General features: G+C 40.6%; 1 protein-coding gene across 1 annotated transcript in view; it reads right to left on the bottom strand.

The window, feature by feature from the left end:
* ITPR2 (inositol 1,4,5-trisphosphate receptor type 2) overlaps positions 1-22,801 on the bottom strand; it is a 445,246-nt gene that overhangs the window by 391,404 nt on the left and 31,041 nt on the right. The window contains exon 2 of the mRNA XM_036889596.2: positions 21,036-21,106. Within this exon, the coding sequence (XP_036745491.2) occupies positions 21,036-21,106 (71 nt within the window). The remainder of the gene's footprint in view (positions 1-21,035; positions 21,107-22,801) is intronic.

Below are 22,801 nucleotides of genomic sequence, written 5' to 3' on the forward strand. Positions count from 1 at the left end.
TCTGTGTCAACCACAGGGTGACTGTCTTCCGTTTGCATGGGCGCGATGCACGCTGAGAGCATGGCTCACGGGCCATGTGGGATAAAATGTTCCTGACTGCCTGTTTTCTGTCTGCAAAAAAAATGATTAGCTTCCAAATCTTAAAGGTTTTATTCAAGTGTTTCTAGGCTATTTATGTTCTAGGCTATTTAAGTGATGAAACCTTGAATCCCAGACTTCTTAATAAATTTTAGGTAGAAGGGCAAGGAAGGAACAGGCAGAATATCGGAAGAAGCCTCTAAACAGTACTACCGATCTCTCGTGTTAGGTGACAGCAGGGGACTATCTTGTTCTCCTGGCTTACGTATATGCAAGCCAATTAATGAAAATAACCTGCCTTTAGCTGGCCAAATATACAGAAAAATACAAGAGTGAAAAAGAAATAGGAATTAAAGGACTTCCAATGCTGTCTTAAGTCAAGTTACTAGTTACACTCAATTAGGTGAGCTTTGCTTTGCTTTTACATTTGCCCAATGGACAGTCACACTTTTTTTTAACATAACATTTTTGGGCATTGGTTCTTTTTCTTTTATATGATAACATTACAAAACCTAACTCCCAGCCTAACCACCCAATTAATTTTAACTCTTTTCCTTCCAATATGAATCCTCATCAAGGTATTTAATTACGCAGATACAAACTGCGTACCTGTAAAGCTTTCTACAATAATTATAGCTGTACCGTGATCCCTGCAGAGCACCTGAACAGAATCAAAAGGGCAGCTCTGCAGTCCTACTTCTGAACAGGAGCTAAAGCTTCTGTCATTTAGAAAATGCTAGTTTAAAAACCATTTTAGCCTTCCTATACCTATGCTTCCAAGATAGGGCATTCTCTGCATGAGTTTATCTTCTTTTAGTTCTTTGTGGCCCTGGGGAGTCTCTGAAACTTCCAGTTTAACCACGTCCAAGTCATCCAGTGGAAGAGGCACACACGCATGCACACCGACACATTCACTCACACCGATCACAGTCATATAGCTAAACATTAGAGAAGTATCAAACTCAGTGAGATCCTGGGGACCCATCACTTTCACTTTGAGGGCATACATCTCTCTTTGTGGGGATCCTCAGTTGGAAAAAGGGCAAGCCAGGCTCAAGAAGAACGAGGGTGAGTCAGTGGGCCATCACCAACCGCAGCTGATCTCTACTTCTGAGAGCTGCTTTATTGGGTTCTTACCTATCTTATTCTCTAAAAGACAAGGTTTCCAAACTACTTCCAAGAATTTGTAAAACAAACAGTGCCCCTGGCAGGCAGTGTTTGCTCTACTCTGAAATTGCTGTATTTACCTTGAAAAACCACAAAATGTAAACAAGGGCACCTGATCAGAGAAGCTCTTGAAACTGCTCACTTGCTAAATCAATACTTGCGACAGGAAAACAGTACACTTGAACTTGAATACACAATATACAAATCAGTCTTTTATATCAGCAGTAGCTTGAATAAGTTAAGGATTAGTAAGCTTTATGGAGATATAGAGACTTTCATAAACAAAATACAACTTCTATTCATTGATTTAATACTCAGGAGAGAGTAAAGCCCACCTACCAAAACATATGCTTCCACTAGAACAACAAATATGGATATGCCACTCTGTCAATATGTATGTGACACTCAAATATGTATGTGACTATCCTGCTAGAGACACTTCACTTATGCTATAGAGTATGTAAAAACTGAGGTGATGTAACTTTTTAATATGCCTAATACATGACAAGATAAGAGAGGATAAGGGAAATCGTTTATTTAAAAATACCTAATATTTAATTCTTTGAAGAATTTCTGAGTGTACCACAGTTTCAGGTCTACAAACAGACCATGCTTCTCACCACAATGTCTGTAGCATTTTGTACACTGCCAGCGGTGTATGAGAGTCCTCCTTGATCGACATCCTTGCGGTCCTTGATCCTGTCAGTATATTTTTTATTTTAGCCATGTCTGTAGCAGGACTTCATTTTGGCTCTTGATATCATTACTTCGAGCACTGTAAAGGTTGGTATTCCTAGGAATTCCAGTTAGGGTACTCTTTTCTTCTCACTCTCACAGCTTTAAATTCTATTCATGGGCCAGTTAATTTCAGATCTGTATTCTCTATCTAGATTTCTCTTCCGAGCCTCCAGATCAACATATCCAGAAATCATGGAGATCCACCTCTCTGACACAAAAGGCACCAGAACCAAGTTCAACACTGTGGTAAATTGCAAAACAGCTATGAATTCTTCCACATCCCCTATGCACGCCACATCGCAGGCGGCTTTGCAGCAACTTCCATCAAAAAAGCAGAGTCAATTTCTCCACCCTTTGCATCTAAACACAGCCATAAAATATTAGCAAATGTAACACAAGTAGACATTTGAATATTCTTATTAAGCATTGGGGTTTGCCCTTCCTTGCTGCTCTCACACTATCCCCACGTGAAGAACCTGAGCTAGCCCCCCAGATGGTGAAAGATATCTGGCCTAGACACCCCTATGAACAACTTATCAGTGGCAGATATGTGAGTACAGCCATCCTAGACCATCACCTGCCAGCTCACCACAGACACATGAGCAAGCTCAGCAGAGACCAGCCAAGCCATCTCTGAACAAAAGGATCAGCCAGCAGACCCACAGATTCATGACTTAAATAAATGGGAGCTGAGGGAGCCACTCAGTTTGGGGATGTTTTGTTACACAGTAAGAGACAGCTGATACAATTAATCCTCCCCTACAAAGTGGTTTCTCTTACTTTCCATATCTCAGTAAATGCTACTAATACCTATCACATTGCCCAAGTGTGAAACCTGAGAGAATTCTAGAATACATTCTGTCCCTCACCTCCACCTCCCTCCCTCCCTACTCCCACATACAATTAGTCACCAAGTCCTAATAGCATAAATACATTCCCTTCTCACCATTCATCACTACTAGCTTAGTCCATGATCAAATTTTCTGAACTATTTTATCAGTCTCTTAATTAATAAGCCATCCTACATCTTCAATCCCTCCAGTCAAGAGAATAGGCTTTCAGAATTCCAATTCTGATTGTCATAGCCCAGCCTACAACTCTTTATAGTTCTCCACCATCTGTAACATAAAGCAAATGCCTCAGTGTGGCACATAAAACCACGAGGCACCTGGACCCTCCTCCACACTCATCTCTGCCACTCTTTCGCCTGCTCCTAAGCTTTAAACATTCTTAACAGCCACAGGCACAAACGGGTCATGCCCCTCCATACCATGTGCCCCAGGCAGAAATGCCTCTTTCTCCTCAACTGCTCCTTTCCACTTGGTTGGCAACTGCGCCTCTTCTATAGCTCCAGCTCACCTCCATCCTTCCTCTCAATTCCCAAGCCAGTCACCACCCTCTTCTGCATGTTTCCCTGCCCCTTGGGCTTAAAGGCAGCAAGGTTAGTCGTCAAGGGTCTGGATTTCTACCAAAGCTTTGCTTCCTTCTCATTATATGACCATTAGCAAGTCACTTAACTTCTCTGTACTTCAATGACCTCAGCTATAAAATGGGATGTGCCAGAGAATATTAAGTATTACTTCACACCTCCAATATCCATTCTTTTCTTCCTTTCGGTAACAGAACCTGCGTTTTGTGGAGGCACATGCCTGCCTCTGTCTCTGTCACCCAGAGCTTTCTCTTCTGCGTGCGTGTCTTCTCTTCTGTCTCTAATAAGGACATTGGTCATTGGATATGGGCCCCACCTGGGTAGTCAAGATGAAGTCCTTTCAAGATCCGTAATTCAATTACATTTGCAAAGACTTTGTTCCTAAAAGTTAACGTTCGGTGGCTGTGGTTCGCCACCATTCAACCCAATATATGTGACTAAGAAATATAAGTGGCAGGGATGGATCTATGAAGTTCCAGACGTCCTTCTGAAAGAAGAACTATTTGTCCTGGATTCCTCCTGCCCCCTTTCTACTGACTGGGAAATGGAACATTGGAGCAACTTTGGGAGGCATGTGTTGAGAATGGTAGAGGTGCCAGATATCTAGGAACTATTAAGTGAGAGAGAAATAAACTTCTATCTTATGTAAGCTATTGATGTTTGCTGTCGTTTAGTTCTGCTGTAGCACCTTATCTAATACATGCAGCTGATAATAATAATATCCTAATAATAATACATACCACTTAGGGTTGTGCTAAGATTACCTGGATTGACAGAATATAAAGCATTTTGTATATTACCTGGCAGGTAGTAAGGACCAAATAAATGGTTGTGATTAGCATCCATGGCAGTAAAACAGACCTAGTACTTTTAGCTTTCATTGGTTAACCTGCCTATGTCCTGCAGAAGACCAAATGTCCTTACTGCTTTCATCTAAGCACTATATCGAAAAAATACCAAACATTTCTTACTGTTTAAAAAGGAAATTCAATTTAGCTTTGCACACCCACTATTACTGTCGGAACTCCTTTCATGAAAAGGTGCGCGCTAGACCCGAGCAGCCTGGCTGTCTCTTTCCCAAAAGTATGAATCTTTCAAGTCACAGGTTAAACGCTACCTTATTTAAGAAGAGTTCCCTATCTCTCCAAACAGGAAATTAAAATCTACTACCTGCTACAATACCTACACCACACCTTTTTATTTAGCCATTATCACTTTCTACCTTGGTTATAATTATTTATATTCATATCATATCTCCCTCATTGGATTATAAATTCCCTAAGAGCAGCATTCACTTCTGACTCATTTGAACTGTAGCAATGGGTTCACACATTGCGTTGCATGCAGTGGATATTAAATAAACCTCTTCTAAATGTAATTGTATTAAAAAAAACACCAGCTTCAAACAAATCTGCCTCACTACCCTACTAGCTGTACAACCCGGTTCCTTAACGTCTCTAAAGTGTGGTTTCCACATTTGTAAGATGGGGCTATTGAAAATTAAATAAGATAACATGGATAAGGGCCACCAAGTTAGGAATTTTAACATTTAAGACTTCCTGTTCTTGGAAAGAGTAGTCTTGGCTATTAAAATTCTCACATAAGACATTTACTCAATATTTACAAGGAATTCATACACACAACTTCATATATGACATTGGAAGGGAGATTTGCTTTTTTTTTTTGATATTGTTAATGTACAATTATAATTACTTGAACATTATGGTTACTAGACTCCCCCTACTATCAAGTCCCCCCCACATACCCCATTACAGTCACTGTCCATCAGCACAGTAAGATGCTATAGAATCACTACTTGTCTTCTCTGTATATACTGCCTTTCTCATGTCCCCGCCACTGCTACATTATGTGTGCTAATCGTAATGCCCTATTTTCCCTCTTATCTGGAAGGGAGACTTTTATACATGAGCCAGAGAGCAGGAAAATTGGCCATGGATACGTAATTCATAAGCAAGGGAGGCGGGCAGTTGTTCAATCTCCACTAAAGCACACACACAAGTGTTAATTTCTTGCCCATCAGTTCTTACTCTTAAGGGAGAGAATTAAACTTCACAATCTAAAGCACATACTAAAGTTCATATGTGGTATACCTGTTAAATACATGGTTAATTATGAGTGCTGCCCTACACAGCAATTCGGGAGGCTTCCAAAGTTGTCCTTTTTGACCACACAGAACCACAGCGACTTCCCTCTGATAGAGACTCAAGCATTTCAAAGTGTACGCACTTTCACAAGCCTGGCCTGCTTCAGCATGAAAAGCGAAGTGGCAAAGCAATGAATACCTTTCATCCTTTGGCCCTTCTCTGAAACCTCACTGAGAAGAATAAACTTATTTCCCAATTTCCACTGCCACTTAAGAGTTTAATAATAGGGGATTCGCTGTAGAAGCTTCTTGCGATCATGACTTACTATAAATACAAAGAATCAACACAAGTAACAGGCAACTGGAGAATTTTAAAGATGCCTCAGTATAAATCATGTAATTGTTGGCTTAGGAATCCATTGCAATTTTCAAAACTTCTTTGAGTAGCAGCAAACTACAAAATGCTATAACCTAAAAACCTTCACTAATACACACAGAAGTCTACATCTTCTGCTTTTCATACTACAGATTTATACATTAGAAAGCACATCGGATACCAATGAACTTAAAGATGTAGAATTTAAGGTTATAACAGGTTCACACCTTGCTTTAACATAAAACAATTAATCAGCTAACAACATTGGTACATGCTGGGTAACATTAAAAACCCAAAAAAGCATCTGATGGCAGACCAAGATTACATTGCCTTTAAGAATTACAATATTGGAGGTGGGGCGGAAGATGGCGGCATGAGTAGAGCAGCGGAAATCTCCTCCCAAAACAACATATATCTATGAAAATATAACAAAGACAACCCTTCCTAGAATAAAGACCAGAGGACACAGGACAATATCCAGACCACATCCGCACCTGAGAGAACCCAGCGCCTCGCGAAGGGGGTGAGATACAAGCCCCGGCCCCGCGGGAGCCGAGCGCCCCTCCCCCCAGCTCCCGGCGGGAGAAGAGCAGGCAGAGCGGGAGGGAGACGGAGCCCAGGGCTGCCGAACACCCAGCCCCAGCCATCCGGGACAGAGTGCAGGGCCCTCGATACTGGGAAAACAGGGCAGCAAGAACAGTGAGCAGGCACTGGAGGCTGGGCGACAGAGGACATAAGAAAAGCGCGCGACCATTTTTTTTTTTTGCTTTTTTGCTGCTTTGTTTTGGCGGGCGCTTTTTGGAAGTCTTAAAGGGACAGGGACCCCAATATTAGGGAAACAGGGCAGAAAGACCGGTGAGCAGAGGCCTGAGGCTGGCACCGGAGAATAAAGAAAAACGAACGACCACCTTTTTTTTTTTAATTAAAATTTTTTTTTTTTTTTTTTTTATTAAAAAAATTTTTTTTTTCTTGTTTTTTTTTGTGGTCGTTGTTTGGTTTTGGCGGGTGCTTTTTGGAAGTCTTAAAGGGGCAGGGCGGGCCACTTAATCCAGAGGTAGGGAATCCGGGATCTCTGGGCACCCTAACCCCTGGGCTGCAGGGAGCAGGGAGGCCCCTTACGGAGATAAATAGCCTCCCAGCAGCTCCTGCTCCAACGCGACTCCACCATTTTGGAGTAGCTGCCCGAGCCAGGCCACGCCCACAGCAACAGCGGAGATTAACTCCATAGCAGCCGGGCAGGAAGCAGAAACCCTGTCTGCGCGCAGCTGCGCAGCACAAGCCACTAGAGGCCGCTGTTCTCCCAGGAGAGGAGGGCCACAAACCAACAAGAAGGGAAGTCCTTCCAGCCGTCACTCGTCCCAGTTCTGCAGACTATTCCTATCACCATGAAAAGGCAAAGCTACAGGCAGACAAAGATCACAGAGACAACACCAGAGAAGGAGACAGACCTAACCAGTCTTCCTGACAAAGAATTCAAAATAAGAATCATAAACATGCTGACAGAGATGCAGAGAAACACGCAAGAAAAATGGGATGAAGTCCGGAAAGAGATCACAGATGCCAGAAAGGAGATCGCAGAAATGAAACAAACTCTGGAAGGGTTTATAAGCAGAATGGATAGAATGCAAGAGGCCATTGATGGAATTGAAATCAGAGAACAGGAACGCATAGAAGCTGACATAGAGAGAGACAAAAGGATCTCCAGGAATGAAACAATATTAATAGAACTGTGTGACCAATCTAAAAGGAGCAATATCCGTATTATAGGGGTCCCAGAAGAAGAAGAGAGAGGCAAAGAGATGGAAAGTATCTTAGAAGAAATAATTGCTGAAAACTTCCCCACACTGGGGGAGGAAGTAATCAAACAGACCACGGAAATACACAGAACCCCCAACAGAAAGGATCCAAGAAGGGCAACACCAAGACACATAATAATTAAAATGGCAAAGATCAAGGACAAGGAAAGAGTGTTAAAGGCAGCTAGAGAGAAAAAGGTCACCTATAAAGGGAAACCCATCAGGCTAACGTCAGATTTCTCAACAGAAACCCTACAGGCCAGAAGAGAATGGCATGATATATTTAATACAATGAAACAGAAGGGCCTTGAACCAAGGATACTGTATCCAGCACGACTATCATTCAAATATGACGGTGGGATTAAACAATTCCCAGACAAACAAAAGCTGAGGGAATTTGCTTTCCACAAACCACCTCTACAGAACATCTTACAGGGACTGCTCTAGATGGGAGCACTCCTAGAAAGAGCACAGCACAAAACACCCAACATATGAAGAATCGAGGAGGAGGAACAAGAAGGGAGAGAAGAAAAGAATCTCCAGACAGTGTATATAACAGCTCAATAAGCGAGCTAACTTAGGCAGTAAGATACTAAAGAGGCTAACCTTGAACCTTTGGTAACCACGAATTTAAAGCCTGCAATGGCAATAAGTACATATCTTTCAATAGTCACCCTAAATGTTAATGGGTTGAATGCACCAATCAAAAGACACAGAGTAACAGAATGGATAAAAAAGCAAGACCCATCTATATGCTGCTTACAAGAAACTCACCTCAAACCCAAAGACATGTACAGACTAAAAGTCAAGGGATGGAAAAACATATTTCAAGCAAACAACAGTGAGAAGAAAGCAGGGGTTGCAGTACTAATATCAGACAAAATAGACTTCAAAACAAAGAAAGTAACAAGAGATAAAGAAGGACACTACATAATGATAAAGGGCTCAGTCAAACAAGAGGATATAACCATTCTAAATATATATGCACCCAACACAGGAGCACCAGCATATGTGAAACAAATACTAACAGAACTAAAGGGGGATATAGACTGCAATGCATTCATTCTAGGAGACTGCAACACACCACTCACCCCAAAGGATAGATCCACTGGGCAGAAAATAAGTAAGGACACGGAAGCACTGAACAACACAGTAGAGCAGATGGACCTAATAGACATCTATAGAACTCTACATCCAAAAGCAGCGGGATATACATTCTTCTCAAGTGCACATGGAACATTCTCCAGAATAGACCACATACTAGGCCACAAAAAGAGCCTCAGAAAATTCCAAAAGATTGAAATCCTACCAACCAACTTTTCAGACCACAAAGGCATAAAACTAGAAATAAACTGTACAAAGAAAGCAAAGAGGCTCACGAACACATGGAGGCTTAACAACACGCTCGTAAATAATCAATGGATCAATGACCAAATCAAAATGGAGATCCAGCAATATATGGAAACAAATGACAACAACAACACTAAGCCCCAACGTCTGTGGGACACAGCAAAAGCAGTCTTAAGAGGAAAGTATATAGCAATCCAAGCATATTTAAAAAAGGAAGAGCAATCCCAAATGAATGGTCTAATGTCACAATTATCGAAATTGGAAAAAGAAGAACAGATGAGGCCTAAGGTCAGCAGAAGGAGGGACATAATAAAGATCAGAGAAGAAATAAATAAAATTGAGAAGAATAAAACAATAGCAAAAATCAATGAAACCAAGAGCTGGTTCTTCGCGAAAATAAACAAAATAGATAAGCCTCTAGCCAGACTTATTAAGAAGAAAAGAGAGTCAACACAAATCAACAGTATCAGAAACGAGAAAGGAAAAATCACGACGGACCCCACGGAAATGCAAAGAATTATTGGAGAATACTATGAAAACCTATATGCTAACAAGCTGGGAAACCTAGGAGAAATGGACAACTTCCTAGAAAAATATAACCTTCCAAGATTGACCCAGGAAGAAACAGAAAATCTAAACAGACCAATTACCAGCAACGAAATTGAAGAGGTAATCAAAAAACTACCAAAGAACAAAACCCCCGGGCCAGATGGATTTACCTCGGAATTTTATCAGACATACAGGGAAGACATAATACCCATTCTCCTTAAAGTTTTCCAAAAAATAGAGGAGGAGGGGATACTCCCAAACTCATTCTATGAAGCTAACATCACCCTAATACCAAAACCAGGCAAAGACCCCACCAAAAAAGAAAACTACAGACCAATATCCCTGATGAACGTAGATGCAAAAATACTCAACAAAATATTAGCAAACCGAATTCAAAAATACATCAAAAGGATCATACACCATGACCAAGTGGGATTCATTCCAGGGATGCAAGGATGGCACAACATTCGAAAGTCCATCAACATCATCCACCACATCAACAAAAAGAAAGACAAAAACCACATGATCATCTCCATAGATGCTGAAAAAGCATTTGACAAAGTTCAACATCCATTCATGTTAAAAACTCTCAGCAAAATGGGAATAGAGGGCAAGTACCTCAACATAATAAAGGCCATCTATGATAAACCCACAGCCAACATTATATTGAACAGCGAGAAGCTGAAAGCATTTCCTCTGAGATCGGGAACTAGACAGGGATGCCCACTCTCTCCACTGTTATTTAACATAGTACTGGAGGTCCTAGCCACGGCAATCAGACAAAATAAAGAAATACAAGGAATCCAGATTGGTAAAGAAGAAGTTAAACTGTCACTATTTGCAGATGACATGATACTGTACATAAAAAACCCTAAAGACTCCACCCCAAAACTACTAGAACTGATATCGGAATACAGCAAAGTTGCAGGATACAAAATCAACACACAGAAATCTGTGGCTTTCCTATATACTAACAATGAACCAACAGAAAGAGAAATCAGGAAAACAACTCCATTCACAATTGCATCAAAAAAAATAAAATACCTAGGAATAAACCTAACCAAAGAAGTGAAAGACTTATACTCTGAAAACTACAAGTCACTCTTAAGAGAAATTAAAGGGGACACTAAAAGATGGAAACTCATCCCATGCTCGTGGCTAGGAAGAATTAATATCGTTAAAATGGCCATCCTGCCCAAAGCAATATACAGATTTGATGCAATCCCTATGAAACTACCAGCAACATTCTTCAATGAACTGGAACAAATAATTCAAAAATTCATATGGAAACACCAAAGACCCCGAATAGCCAAAGCAATCCTGAGAAAGAAGAATAAAGTAGGGGGGATCTCACTCCCCAACTTAAAGCTCTACTATAAAGCCATAGTAATCAAGACAATTTGGTACTGGCACAAGAGCAGAGCCACAGACCAATGGAACAGACTAGAGAATCCAGACATTAACCCAGACATATATGGTCAATTAATATTTGATAAAGGAGCCATGGACATACAATGGCAAAATGATAGTCTCTTCAACAGGTGGTGCTGGCAAAACTGGACAGCTACATGTAGGAGAATGAAACTGGACCATTGTCTAACCCCATATACAAAAGTAAACTCAAAATGGATCAAAGACCTGAATGTAAGCCATGAAACCATTAAACTCTTGGAAGAAAACATAGGCGAAAACCTCTTAGACATAAACATGAGTGACCTCTTCTTGAACATATCTCCCCGGGCAAGGAAAACAACAGCAAAAATGAGTAAGTGGGACTATATTAAGCTGAAAAGCTTCTGTACAGCAAAAGACACCATCAATAGAACAAGAAGGATCCCTACAGTATGGGAGAATATATTTGAAAATGACACATCCGATAAAGGCTTGACGTCCAGAATATATAAGGAGCTCTCACGCCTCAACAAACAAAAAACAAATAACCCAATTAAAAAATGGGCAGAGGAACTGAACAGACAGTTCTCCAAAAAAGAAATACAGATGGCCAACAGACACATGAAAAGATGCTCCACATCGCTAATTATCAGAGAAATGCAAATTAAAACTACAATGAGGTATCACCTCACACCAGTAAGGATGGCTGCCATCCAAAAGACAAACAACAACAAATGTTGGCGAGGCTGTGGAGAAAGGGGAACCCTCCTACACTGCTGGTGGGAATGTAAGTTAGTTCAACCATTGTGGAAAGCAGTATGGAGGTACATCAAAATGCTCAAAACAGACTTACCATTTGACCCAGGAATTGCACTCCTAGGAATTTACCCTAAGAATGCAGCAATCAAGTTTGAGAAAGACAGATGCACCCCTATGTTTATTGCAGCACTATTTACAATAGCCAAGAATTGGAAGCAACCTAAATGTCCATCAATAGATGAATGGATAAAGAAGATGTGGTACATATACACAATGGAATACTACTCAGCTATAAGAAAAGGGCAAATCCAATCATTTGCAGCAACATGGATGGAGCTGGAGGGTATTATGCTCAGTGAAACAAGCCAAGCGGAGAAAGAGAAATACCAAATGATTTCACTTATCTGTGGAATATAAGAACAAAGGAAAAACTGAAGGAACAAAACAGCAGCAGAATCACAGAACTCAAGAATGGACTAACAGGTACCAAAGGGAAAGGGACTGGGGAGGATGGGTGGGTAGGGAGGGATAAGGGGGGGAGAAGTAGGGGGGTATTAAGATTAACATGCATGGGGGGGTAGGAGAAAAGGGAGGGCTGTACAACACAGAGAAGGCAAGTAGTGATTCTACAACATTTTGCTATGCTGATGGACAGTGACTGTAAAGGGGTTTATAGGGGAGACCTGGTATAGGGGAGAGCCTAGTAAACATAATATTCGTCATGTAAGTGTAGATTAGTGATAGCAAAAAAAAAAAAAAAAAAAAAAGGGCAGTCCCTGTGTGGTAACCTCCAACGAGTTCTACACAAGGGTATAAAGGGCATATAAAAGTGTAGGCAAAGGGTCTGTTTGTGTTTATACAGAGGATCAAAGCCTAATTGGGCTACCCCGAAAATGAACTAAGATACGATATGAAAAAGAACTTCCAACATCTGCACCCTCTGGAAGACTCATGCCAGAAGATGATCATCAAAAAACCCCAACAAAGATCCACGCACTGCTACAGCTGTAGATGCACTCATCCCACCAGTTCCTGGACCTGCCATGGGAATGAGGAAGGAGATATCTAAGCTGGCCTGTGCATACAGTAAAACAACAAAATTGGACTGGATCTATACTGTTGGAACTCAACCAAGAATTTGGAGAAGTGCAAATTGTAGCGCTCCAAAGTCTTACAACTACAAACTATTTATTGTTAAAAGAACATATGGCATGTGAACAGTCCCCAGGAATGGGTTGTTTTAATTTGTCTGATTTCTCTCAGACTGTTCAAGTTCATTTGGACAATATCCACCATATCATAGATAAGTTTTCACAAATGCCTAAGGTGCCTAACTGGTTTTCTTGGTTTCACTGCAGATGGCTGGTAATTACAGATATGCTTTGGTTATGTAACTATACTCCTATTATGTTAATGTGTGTGTGCAATTTAAGTAGTAGCTTAAAACCTATACATGCTGAAGTTACTCTACAAGAAGATATATCAAAGAAATAATCAATCTTCCCATGTTTTCTTCCGCCTGCTACTTCTATAGCTTTTCTTCTTCCTTCCTAATTACAACCCTTAAATAGAATTCGTGCCTCATATCAAACTTACCGAGTATCATAATTCTTCCAAGTGGTAAAGATACCTCAAGACAAATGCTGGGCATAGAAGCCACAGGGCATAAATATGCAAAGAAGTAAAAAGCTAACTTTTTCAAACAATAAGGCTTTTCTCTCACTTACCAACTTCACATTTCCCTGTATGGCCCCGGAAGATGACTGGTTAGCCAGAGACGGGTAAGATTCCTCAAGGGAGGAACAACCTAAGACAGGCACAGTCGCAGGGGGGCCATCAGGTGAGAAATTGGGGATCAACAGAGGTGAGGCTTAGAACCTCACCCCCCCGTTCTGAGAGAAATCTTCTGCATACGTGGATGTTTTATTGCCCTGGTCTAGCTTGGATTAACACATAGTCTACAGGCACACACCTGATCATCTACATGTGCTCTCTTACAACACTAAACTATGTTTTCTACCTTTATCTTGTATCTACCTACCATTTCAGCATTTTATTAAAAATAATAATAAAGAGAGAAATGTGGTATCCACATATAAATCAAGTATAAAAACCAAATGAGTATTCATATTTGAACTGACTGTTTATAGTTCATAATGCATGAGCAAAACCGAAAGTTTCTGTGATGACTGCCCTTGTACTGTTCACTATGTAACTTATTCATTATGTAAGAATTTGTTCTACATGTAAAAACTTGTTTGTTATGCCTCAGAAGATTGGAGACTGACAAAAATTAGGCTTGGGGTGGAATAATGATTGTGCATTGAGCATTGACTCCCCTATACAGAATTTTATTGTCGTTAACAACCATTTGATCAATAAATATGAGAGATCCCCTCACAAAAAAAAAAAAAAAGGACAGACTTCCAATGGTAAAATAAATTAGTAACCGGGATGTAAGGTATAGCATAAGGAATATAGTCAAGATATTGTAACAGCCTGGTAGGGTGATAGCTGGAACCTAGAATTATGTATATAAATGTTCTACCACTGTATTGTACACTTGAAACTCATGTAATGTAATACTGTGTGTCAACTACCCTTCAATAAAAAATAATTATTAAAAAAAAAAAAAAAAAAAAAGAAATAGCACAAAAAAAAAAAAAATAACTCAGTGGTGGGGATGAAAAGTACAGCATAGGGAATTCAGTCAATTACATTGTAATAACTTCGTATGGTGAGAGATGGTAACTACACTTATGGTGAACATTTTGTAATGTATATAATTGTCAAATCACTATGTTGTACACCTGAAACCAATAAATTGTATGTCACTCATAAAAAAAAAAAAAAAAAAAAAAAAAAAAAAAAAAAAGATGACCCAAGAATAAATGTATTTTAAAAGAAAAAAAAAAAAAAAAAAAAAAAAAAGAATTACAATATTTTTCTAGAACATTATTCATTAATTCAATGAAAATTTATTCAGCACCTATGGTATGGAAACAGTGTTCTTCATCTTGACGATTCTCCAGAGCACAATGCTAACAAAGTCTTTTTACCCTCTCATAGTTTACTGTCTATTTGCAGGTCTTTCAAATAAAGAAATGGGTGCAAATTCTGAGCAAGCAAAAATAGTGTGACTATGTGTCTTCAGGCCCAAGTTAACTGACAACTGCATGGACAGTTTCCAGCATGCTGTCCTCAACCTCAAGCCTCTGCACCTCTCTTCTCTTCATGAGAGCTTTTCCTGATACCTGGAGAACTTTCTCGGCTGCAAGCAGGGGCAGCCCAGAAGTGTACTATACGAGCAGGTGATAATGTCCTCAGGGGCGGTCTGCAGCCCAGAGGCTGGAAGCTGGCCCAGCCTTTCTGCGTTGGGTAGGAGATCCCGAAGCACGTCACTTGTGGTTTCTCAGAGGCTGCCAGCAGGACTGAGTTCCAGTTGCCACAGTGGTGGACGTTAATGAACAATTTATTGCCTTTTCTTCCCTTGGGCTCACCTCCCCCACTTCCTCATCCATGCTTCCAGGAATCAACTCCAAACCGATTACCTCCACCCATATCTGATTTGTAGGTACTCTGCCTATCACCATCTTAATCTCTTTCTCCTCCGATATAGTAACACTGGAATAATACATGAAACGAGATCACACATGTACCTTTTATCAACTTAGCAAATTTCAAGATGTCATGAGACTGGGAATTCGAATAAATAATTTAGATGAGTGGTAAGATCAAAAAGAGAGGTGGGGGGGGAGTTTGGCAAGCTAGAAAAATGAGCCAAGCTATCAAGATGAATGTAGCAGATTCTCCACTTGGTTCCAAGGTACCAATTATAAAGCACAGGAGGAGAAAAATGAGGATTCAAAGATGCAAATGAAAAAGCATCACAAATTTGAGTTGAGTCACAGCTGGGGGTGAGTTAGGGAGTCCCCCCCAGGACTCCTGGCTTGCAGGTATGGCATCCAAAGAGAAAGGGAAATTCTCATCGGACTACACCAAATGTACTATGTCCCATTCTTTCTACACCACTAAGAATCACGCTGACAAACAGGAGCCTAACCAGAAAACAAACAAGGTAGTATGATGCAGACTAGAGAAATCAATGAAGAATCTGTAGCTAGAAACAAGTGAAAGAATTTTTTTAAATTAAGACTGTAGGTGAAAAGATCTGAAGAAATATGATTATTCTAAACAAACACCTAAAAGGCTATTGTGTGGAAGAGGGATTAGATTTAATCTATGTGGTTTTATAGGACCAACAGTTAAAAATGCATGGGAGGGCATAATTCAATAGAGAGCGTGGGATAGCAGTTAAGAACAAACAGCTCTAGAGTCAGACACACTTCTTTTGAGTCCCAGCTCCACCACTAAGGAGCCAGGCTACCATTAAGACGGCGGCAAACTTCTTCATACTTAACTCTCTCAGCTGCAAAATTGAGAGAGCAGTAACTTCCCCTTATAGGGTCAGACTAATAACTAAATAATAATGCACAGGAAGCCCCAAGCACAATGCAGCATGTATTAAATGCTCCATAAATGTTAGTTATTTCGAATCTGAAATAATTTCAGTCTTCATCCAAAAAAATGACACCAACACCAAATCTAAACTCAATACAGCAATTGTTCAGCTGGCAGAAGAGGTATTTACCATCGGCTCCTGCTGGAGAATCACTGTGTCAGACAAGACAGACACGTTCAACTACCCAGGAAGTCAAAGCTGCTACCCAGCAAGATGGCCTTTTCACTTATGTGCTTGAGTGTGTAACCGCCACGAGGATAGACAGATGATGACGGTCCCAGCCTTCAAAGTGACTTCCCTGAATTACATGAAAAGGAACTGAGTTAAAGAAATGATCTTGTCATTGCTCCCCCAGACCCTGATTTTCACAACCTGCTTGAGTGCCGCACTGCACAGCACAGAAGCTCTCTATCATAGCTCCAGTTCCTGACGCACTCTGACGTACCGCTGCAGAATGACTTCTTACCTGCCAGCCGTGGCCACTGGTGAGCATGGTATATTAGGAAATAGTCACATATCAAATGGCCACAGAATCTCCAAGTTGGAAATTTCAAGACCAAATGGTCCAACCCTGAGGAATATCTAATCAACCAAAACAGGGCCCATCTTCTCTTCCCTCAGCCCCTTGAGGTGTGGCTTTCAGGATTCATCATTACTTCTTTGTGTCATCACCCCGATGGTAAAAAAAGGACATAAACACAAACCTCTCTTGCTTTGATTTATACCAAAAAAAAAAAATGCACATGTATTAATAGGCACAGAGTTTTGGAAAAATCCTCACCAGAGAAGAGCTTTATTGAGAATGGGAAGGTGGGAGGATGTGGGGCGGAGTGGGGAGTAGGCATAAAGGAACTAAATAAGAAGAAAGAAAAACAAAAAGAATTTAAAGTCAACAAAAACAACTGCTATAACTTAGTGTGAGGGCGGAGTGTTGACTGTGTATCAAAAACTAGAGTGAGTGCTAAATCACGGTGCCATTACGTGCCACCGATACGATACAAGCCGAAGGGCGGTTCATCTCGGTGATATGCTTCTCAAGACCTTAACCCCAGTCTACTCCTGAGAAAAGCATCAGCAGACGCAAATCGAGGGATAGTCCATGAAATACCTGGCTGGCGCTCTTAGAAAGTCTCAAGGTGGAAAACAAAGAAGACTGAGAAAGTGTCATAGAACCAGAGAAGACAAAGTAGCGACGACAACTAAGTGCCACAGGGATCCTGGGTGGAATCAGGAAAGGGAAAGGACAATAGTGAAAAAACTGGTAGAATCTGAAGAGAATCTGGAATTTAGTCAATACTAATATACAAATGGCAACTCCACGTGCCTGACAAATGCCCCGTGGTGTATCCGCTGCTGACCTAGGGGAAGCTGGGTGAGGGCAACTGTCCATACTGCCTTTCCAGCTCCTCTGTACATCTGAATTCATTCCAAAATTGAAAGTTTATCTTTAAAAAAAATAGATGATATTTGGTCATTAAGGGAATTTTACACTCACAAGGGAAAGCCACTGTGCTTCAGTTAATACCATTCTGACTGTGTGGTTTCCACTGAAAAATAGCTGTCCACCAGATGTTAAATAATCCCTGGGAAGCTATTTGTTAAAACTTCGTTTCCTCTGTTCATATGTCAGGCGACGTGACACAGCCGAGAGAACATTTCATTGTACAATTGTGTGTGTCAGGAGGAATCATTCTGACCTTCCCAGGACTTCGGCTCCTCTTTCAAACAACTGGGGGCGTTGTTCAGCATTTACTTTTAATTGCCAGAAAGCTCTAAAGTTTTATAATTCACTTGAACAAATCCTAGAGTAGGAAAACCAGAAATCTTTTCAAATTAATCTGAGAATATCATTTGTCTGGCTAAAGCAAGAGGCACAGAGGTGTTGCTCAGCTGTGGATGAGCCATTGTTTCTCCATGTTATCTGAAATGTAACAGTAAGGGAGGGGCTCTGGAAACTTGGCAGAGGAGTCTGGAAATGCAAGGGTAGCGATTCTGGGAGGCAAATCTGTGAGATGATTTTCAAAGCCAAAGAATAGGGGAAATAACACTCAGGCAGAGAATGGTGCCTGCAGGAGCTGAGAAATGATGAGGTATTTGGGACAACAAGGTCTGCTTGGGGCTATGGAGCAGTGTGCAGACCAGGGCAGAGACAAGCCCGTCTCAGGGAATTCTCCTCCGGGGCTCTATCAGGAAGGGGTTCCAAGAATCACAGGAGAAGAGTCAGAGCTTTAAAGGGGAGTCCTGTATCCCCAAAAGGAAAGGACCCTCCTTCTCCAATGATAAATGGATCAGTCTCAAAGTAGAGGTGAGAGCAAACTAGTACAATGACCTACAGCATTAGATTATGGGAAAAGCCAGCCTTCCAGGGCAGGACGGAGTACCTGAGTGATCCACACCTCGACCAGGGCTCACCAAATAACAGGGCGCCAACTACCTGCACATCTATACGTGTCACCCCAGGGTTCCCTCGGATACACAAAAATAATCTTCCCACTTTAAAACAATTCACTTCACTGGGAAAGAGGAAAAGAAAAAAGGCAACCACACACTCTGAAAGTTTATCTTTGAAAAATTATCCTCCCCGGATGGACAGAAGAGAAAACTGCCCACTCTCATGGCAGTCAAGTATGGGGCACCCAGGACCCACGTTTTATCTCATGATCCCAGGGAGTTAGGGTCTTACATCCAAAAGCATCTAAAGACTATTTTTTGAATGTCTACTGTGGGAAAATACCTGGAAAACACAAAAGTAAAAACCTAAGCCCTTGAAGAGGTTATGTAAGCATAGAGTCAAATATGTTTAAAGGAAATATATTATGCCTTTCTGTTGTAAGTTGACTACCATTTCTATAATGATTTGAAATGCTTTTACATATAGTCTTAGAAAGATTGCAAGTTTCACAAAGCCTTGTGTGGTAAGCCACTATCTTGTTACTATCCAACCCTAGTCCCAGCAGCCAATAACAAACATCCTCTGAGGCTCCAGGCAGTGAGGTGACCTAGTTAAAAGGACACAGCCAGCAAGAGGTACAGTCAAAACCTGAACCCATGCTTTTCCTGTTACAAATACAGATTTGTTGTCCCAGTTTGCTTTGAAAATGTTTCTTTTTTTATCTTTCATGTGCTCGAATTCACCAAGAAGTGTCTGTGGATTTGGCTTTATCATCACTACTCTGAATTCGACATGCCTCTTCCACATGAGAAACAGTATTTTTCCTCAATTTAAGGAAGTTCTCACCCATACATCTTCACAGAGGGCCTCACTGTCATTCTAGCCTCACCTTCTAGAACTCAGTTAGATAACTGCCAGACCTTCTCAGCCCAGCCTCCGAGCTTTTCATGATTCATTCATGCTGTCCTTCTGTGGACCACACTCTGGGTGATTTCCTTGGACCTCTCTTCCAAAGCACTAATTCTCTCCACACCTTTATACAATATGCTAGTTCCAACTCCTTAGGACCTATCTGTTCTTTCTTCATATTTCCTGTTCTTCCCTTAGGGCTGCTCTACCCTCTTCTGTCTCTGGAATCATTTCCACACACCTACTGCACCGTCCCTGGCAGATGGCTCCGGAGCACTTCTCTGTCCCAGCTGCTGACACTCCATGGTAGTGTTATTGTGACTGCATCCTCGGGGGGCACTGTCTATTGCGAGAAGACCCTCAGTTGCCCAGGGTCAGGGGAGTGCCCCCACTGAGTAGTTTTATGGCTCCTTCTAGTGGCCTGCGTAGCTCCCACAAACTGCTTTATGTCAATTTCTCCACTTGGGGAGACATTGGATCTCTTACTCAAAGTGGCCAATTTTTTAACTCAAAGGACATTTACTACGCTTGTCACTCTCTCTGCAAGGTTCTGAGTTTAAGGAAAATGAAATGTCTGTGATATTCTTATACTGAGAATTGTGTGGGAAGTGGCTATCATAGGGAGTAAACCACAGGGAACATTTCGTAGGCATTTCTCTCCCTTCCCCAGTGCAGTTGAGTAGCACTCCCTGATTTGGGTCTGGAATACTGGGGAATCCCTTTGCCTCTCTCTCCAGGCTTTTATCCCTTATTAAAATCGCTTTTCACCATTGTGAGAAGGAATGCTTACACAGTGTATTCAAAATGAATGTTGCTTTACAATTACTTTTATTATTATACCTACACGCAAACTATGAAGTTGACTTAACAGAGCTCTTAATTACTGGTTTTAGTTGTCTATGATTCTTTGCAGATTCTATTAACTTTCTATCATAACAATCGAGTTATAATCAGCCTCCTATTGTGACCAATTTCTCAGATGATATTATCAAGCTAACTCTAAATAATACTTAGAGAAGTTCTAAGACACTTGTGAGTTGTTACACACCATCCAAAGTGACATTTTAAAAGCTAAGCTCTTATATCACTGTCATCCTGGAAATTTTACAAAGACATAGTAAAGAGCTGTTAATAAAACGCCAACATTTATAGTCACAGAAACACATAAATATGTATTACTTGGTTACATTTATTGGTTTGAATGGTGGCTTTTCACAGTTAAGTACCAAGATTTCCTTTGAACAGATAAGACTACCGTCCAGCAAACAAAACTTAAAACTATTCTGTCATTGTAAATCTTCCAATGGGTAAAAGAAGAAAAACAAGGGAGAACTTTTTCAAAGAATTTTCAGTGGACATATTTATCTATGAGGGTTGCACACAGAATTAAACTCTAACATTACTTATTTTAAGACACAGAAATAATCACACCCCATTAGGTCACATAATAAAAAAATACATATTTTTTTCTTACCTCTGAACTTCTTTGGAGGGTTGGCAAGGTCTCCTGCCTCTGGGTGCACTACACATCTGTCATCCACTAACCTAGAAGGAAAAGCATGTTTGCACTGTTAACACAGTCATGTTCATAAAGCACAGAGTGCACATGGATACTGTACAAATATTTACAAAAAGCTTCAATGCCAGTCTTCACTAAGGAACTTTTTAATAGTCATTGATTTGTAAAAAGGTTCTGTTATAAAGATATTAAAGCAGGGTTTATGAAACTGAACAATTTTGCTAAGTGGTAAGAAACTGATAAGATAATCATGATAAAGATAAACCATGGAAGACTACAGGGTTATTGAATATTCTATTTTAAAAATGCACTAGCCTATTAAACATTTATAATATATTGTGAAAAAAATTAAGTAGTAACAAGTTAATAAGATATACATTTAAACACACACATATCCTCTACCTATACACATATAAAGAATGGAATTTAGTCATCAAAACATGAGTAATGGTCAGATTACTTGTAGTTCTTGTGTTCCTTTTTTTTCCCTGGGTGTGTTTTGTTTTGCGGGGTTCGGGGGTTTTATCACAAAGCATGTATAACTTCCTGAGATCAGGCTTGTGGAGTGACCATCCAGTGGGTGGCTATGGGCACTCACCCTGCACTCAAACCCCAGCCTGGTCACTCCCTAGGTAGGTGACTTTAGGTCTCCTTCTTTATGTCTGTAAAGTAAGGATAAGAGTCCCTACCTCATAGCAATTGTTAGGATTAAATGACTTAATATCTGCAAAGAGCCTAACACAGCTTCTGATATATAAGCCCTTAAATAAATGTTCAATAAACAAATAAAACCAAGGACCCTGCCTGCCTATTGCTTACCGTATCGTCTGCTTCTAGAAGAACATTGACACCTGACAGACAGGAGGCATCCAATAAATAGCCATCAAGTGAATAAACTGCCTTTGTAGTTACAAAAACATGTTTAATCCCTATTAAACTGATTATGAGAAGCCAATTTCTAGGTCAATTCCAAGAGGGAGAAGCTGAAGCTCTGGCTTGGGAACCAAGGGGCATGAATCTCCTGTTCAAAGAGGAGTATCTAACTACCAAAGATTTTTCTCCACTAAGTGGTGGGAAGAACTGGTGATTTTTTCCAGGCTACTGTGAGAGTGCCTGTGAATTATTCCGTTTTTGTGAATCCATTTGAAGAGAGGTATCCAAGTTGCAACTCTGTCTTAAAAAATATGTGTTTATATTAACCCAAGTCACTCGTATGTATCAATGCCAGCACAGAGTAAACCCCACTTGGTGATCAAATGTCCCCTTGAACTAGGATGATTAACCAAAATAAAATGAGACTTCTCATTCCTAGTTTATCTGGTTACCAGAAGCAGACACTTTCTAAATCACCAGGTTCTTCTATGGGATCCGATTACCACAAAACAAAATGCTAAACTGGTCCAGCAAAATGGTTCTTTCCTTGATTTTTTTTTCTTGGTATCATTAATGTACAATTACATGAGCAACATTAGGGTTACTAGACTCCCCCCTATTATCAAGTCCTCCTCACACACCCCATTACAGTCACTGTCCATCAGCGTAGTAAGAGGCTATAGAATCACTACTTGTCTTCTCTGTGCTATCCTGCCTTCCTTGTGTCCCCACCCCCCCCACATTATATGTGCTAATCGTAATGCCCCATTTTCCCCCTTATCACTCCCTTCCCACCCATCCTTGATTTTTTTTTATTTACTTCATTCACATTAATTTACCAAAATGTG

This window comes from Manis pentadactyla, chromosome 14 (genome assembly GCF_030020395.1).
Source record: "Manis pentadactyla isolate mManPen7 chromosome 14, mManPen7.hap1, whole genome shotgun sequence".
Taxonomy (NCBI): Eukaryota; Metazoa; Chordata; class Mammalia; order Pholidota; family Manidae; genus Manis; species Manis pentadactyla.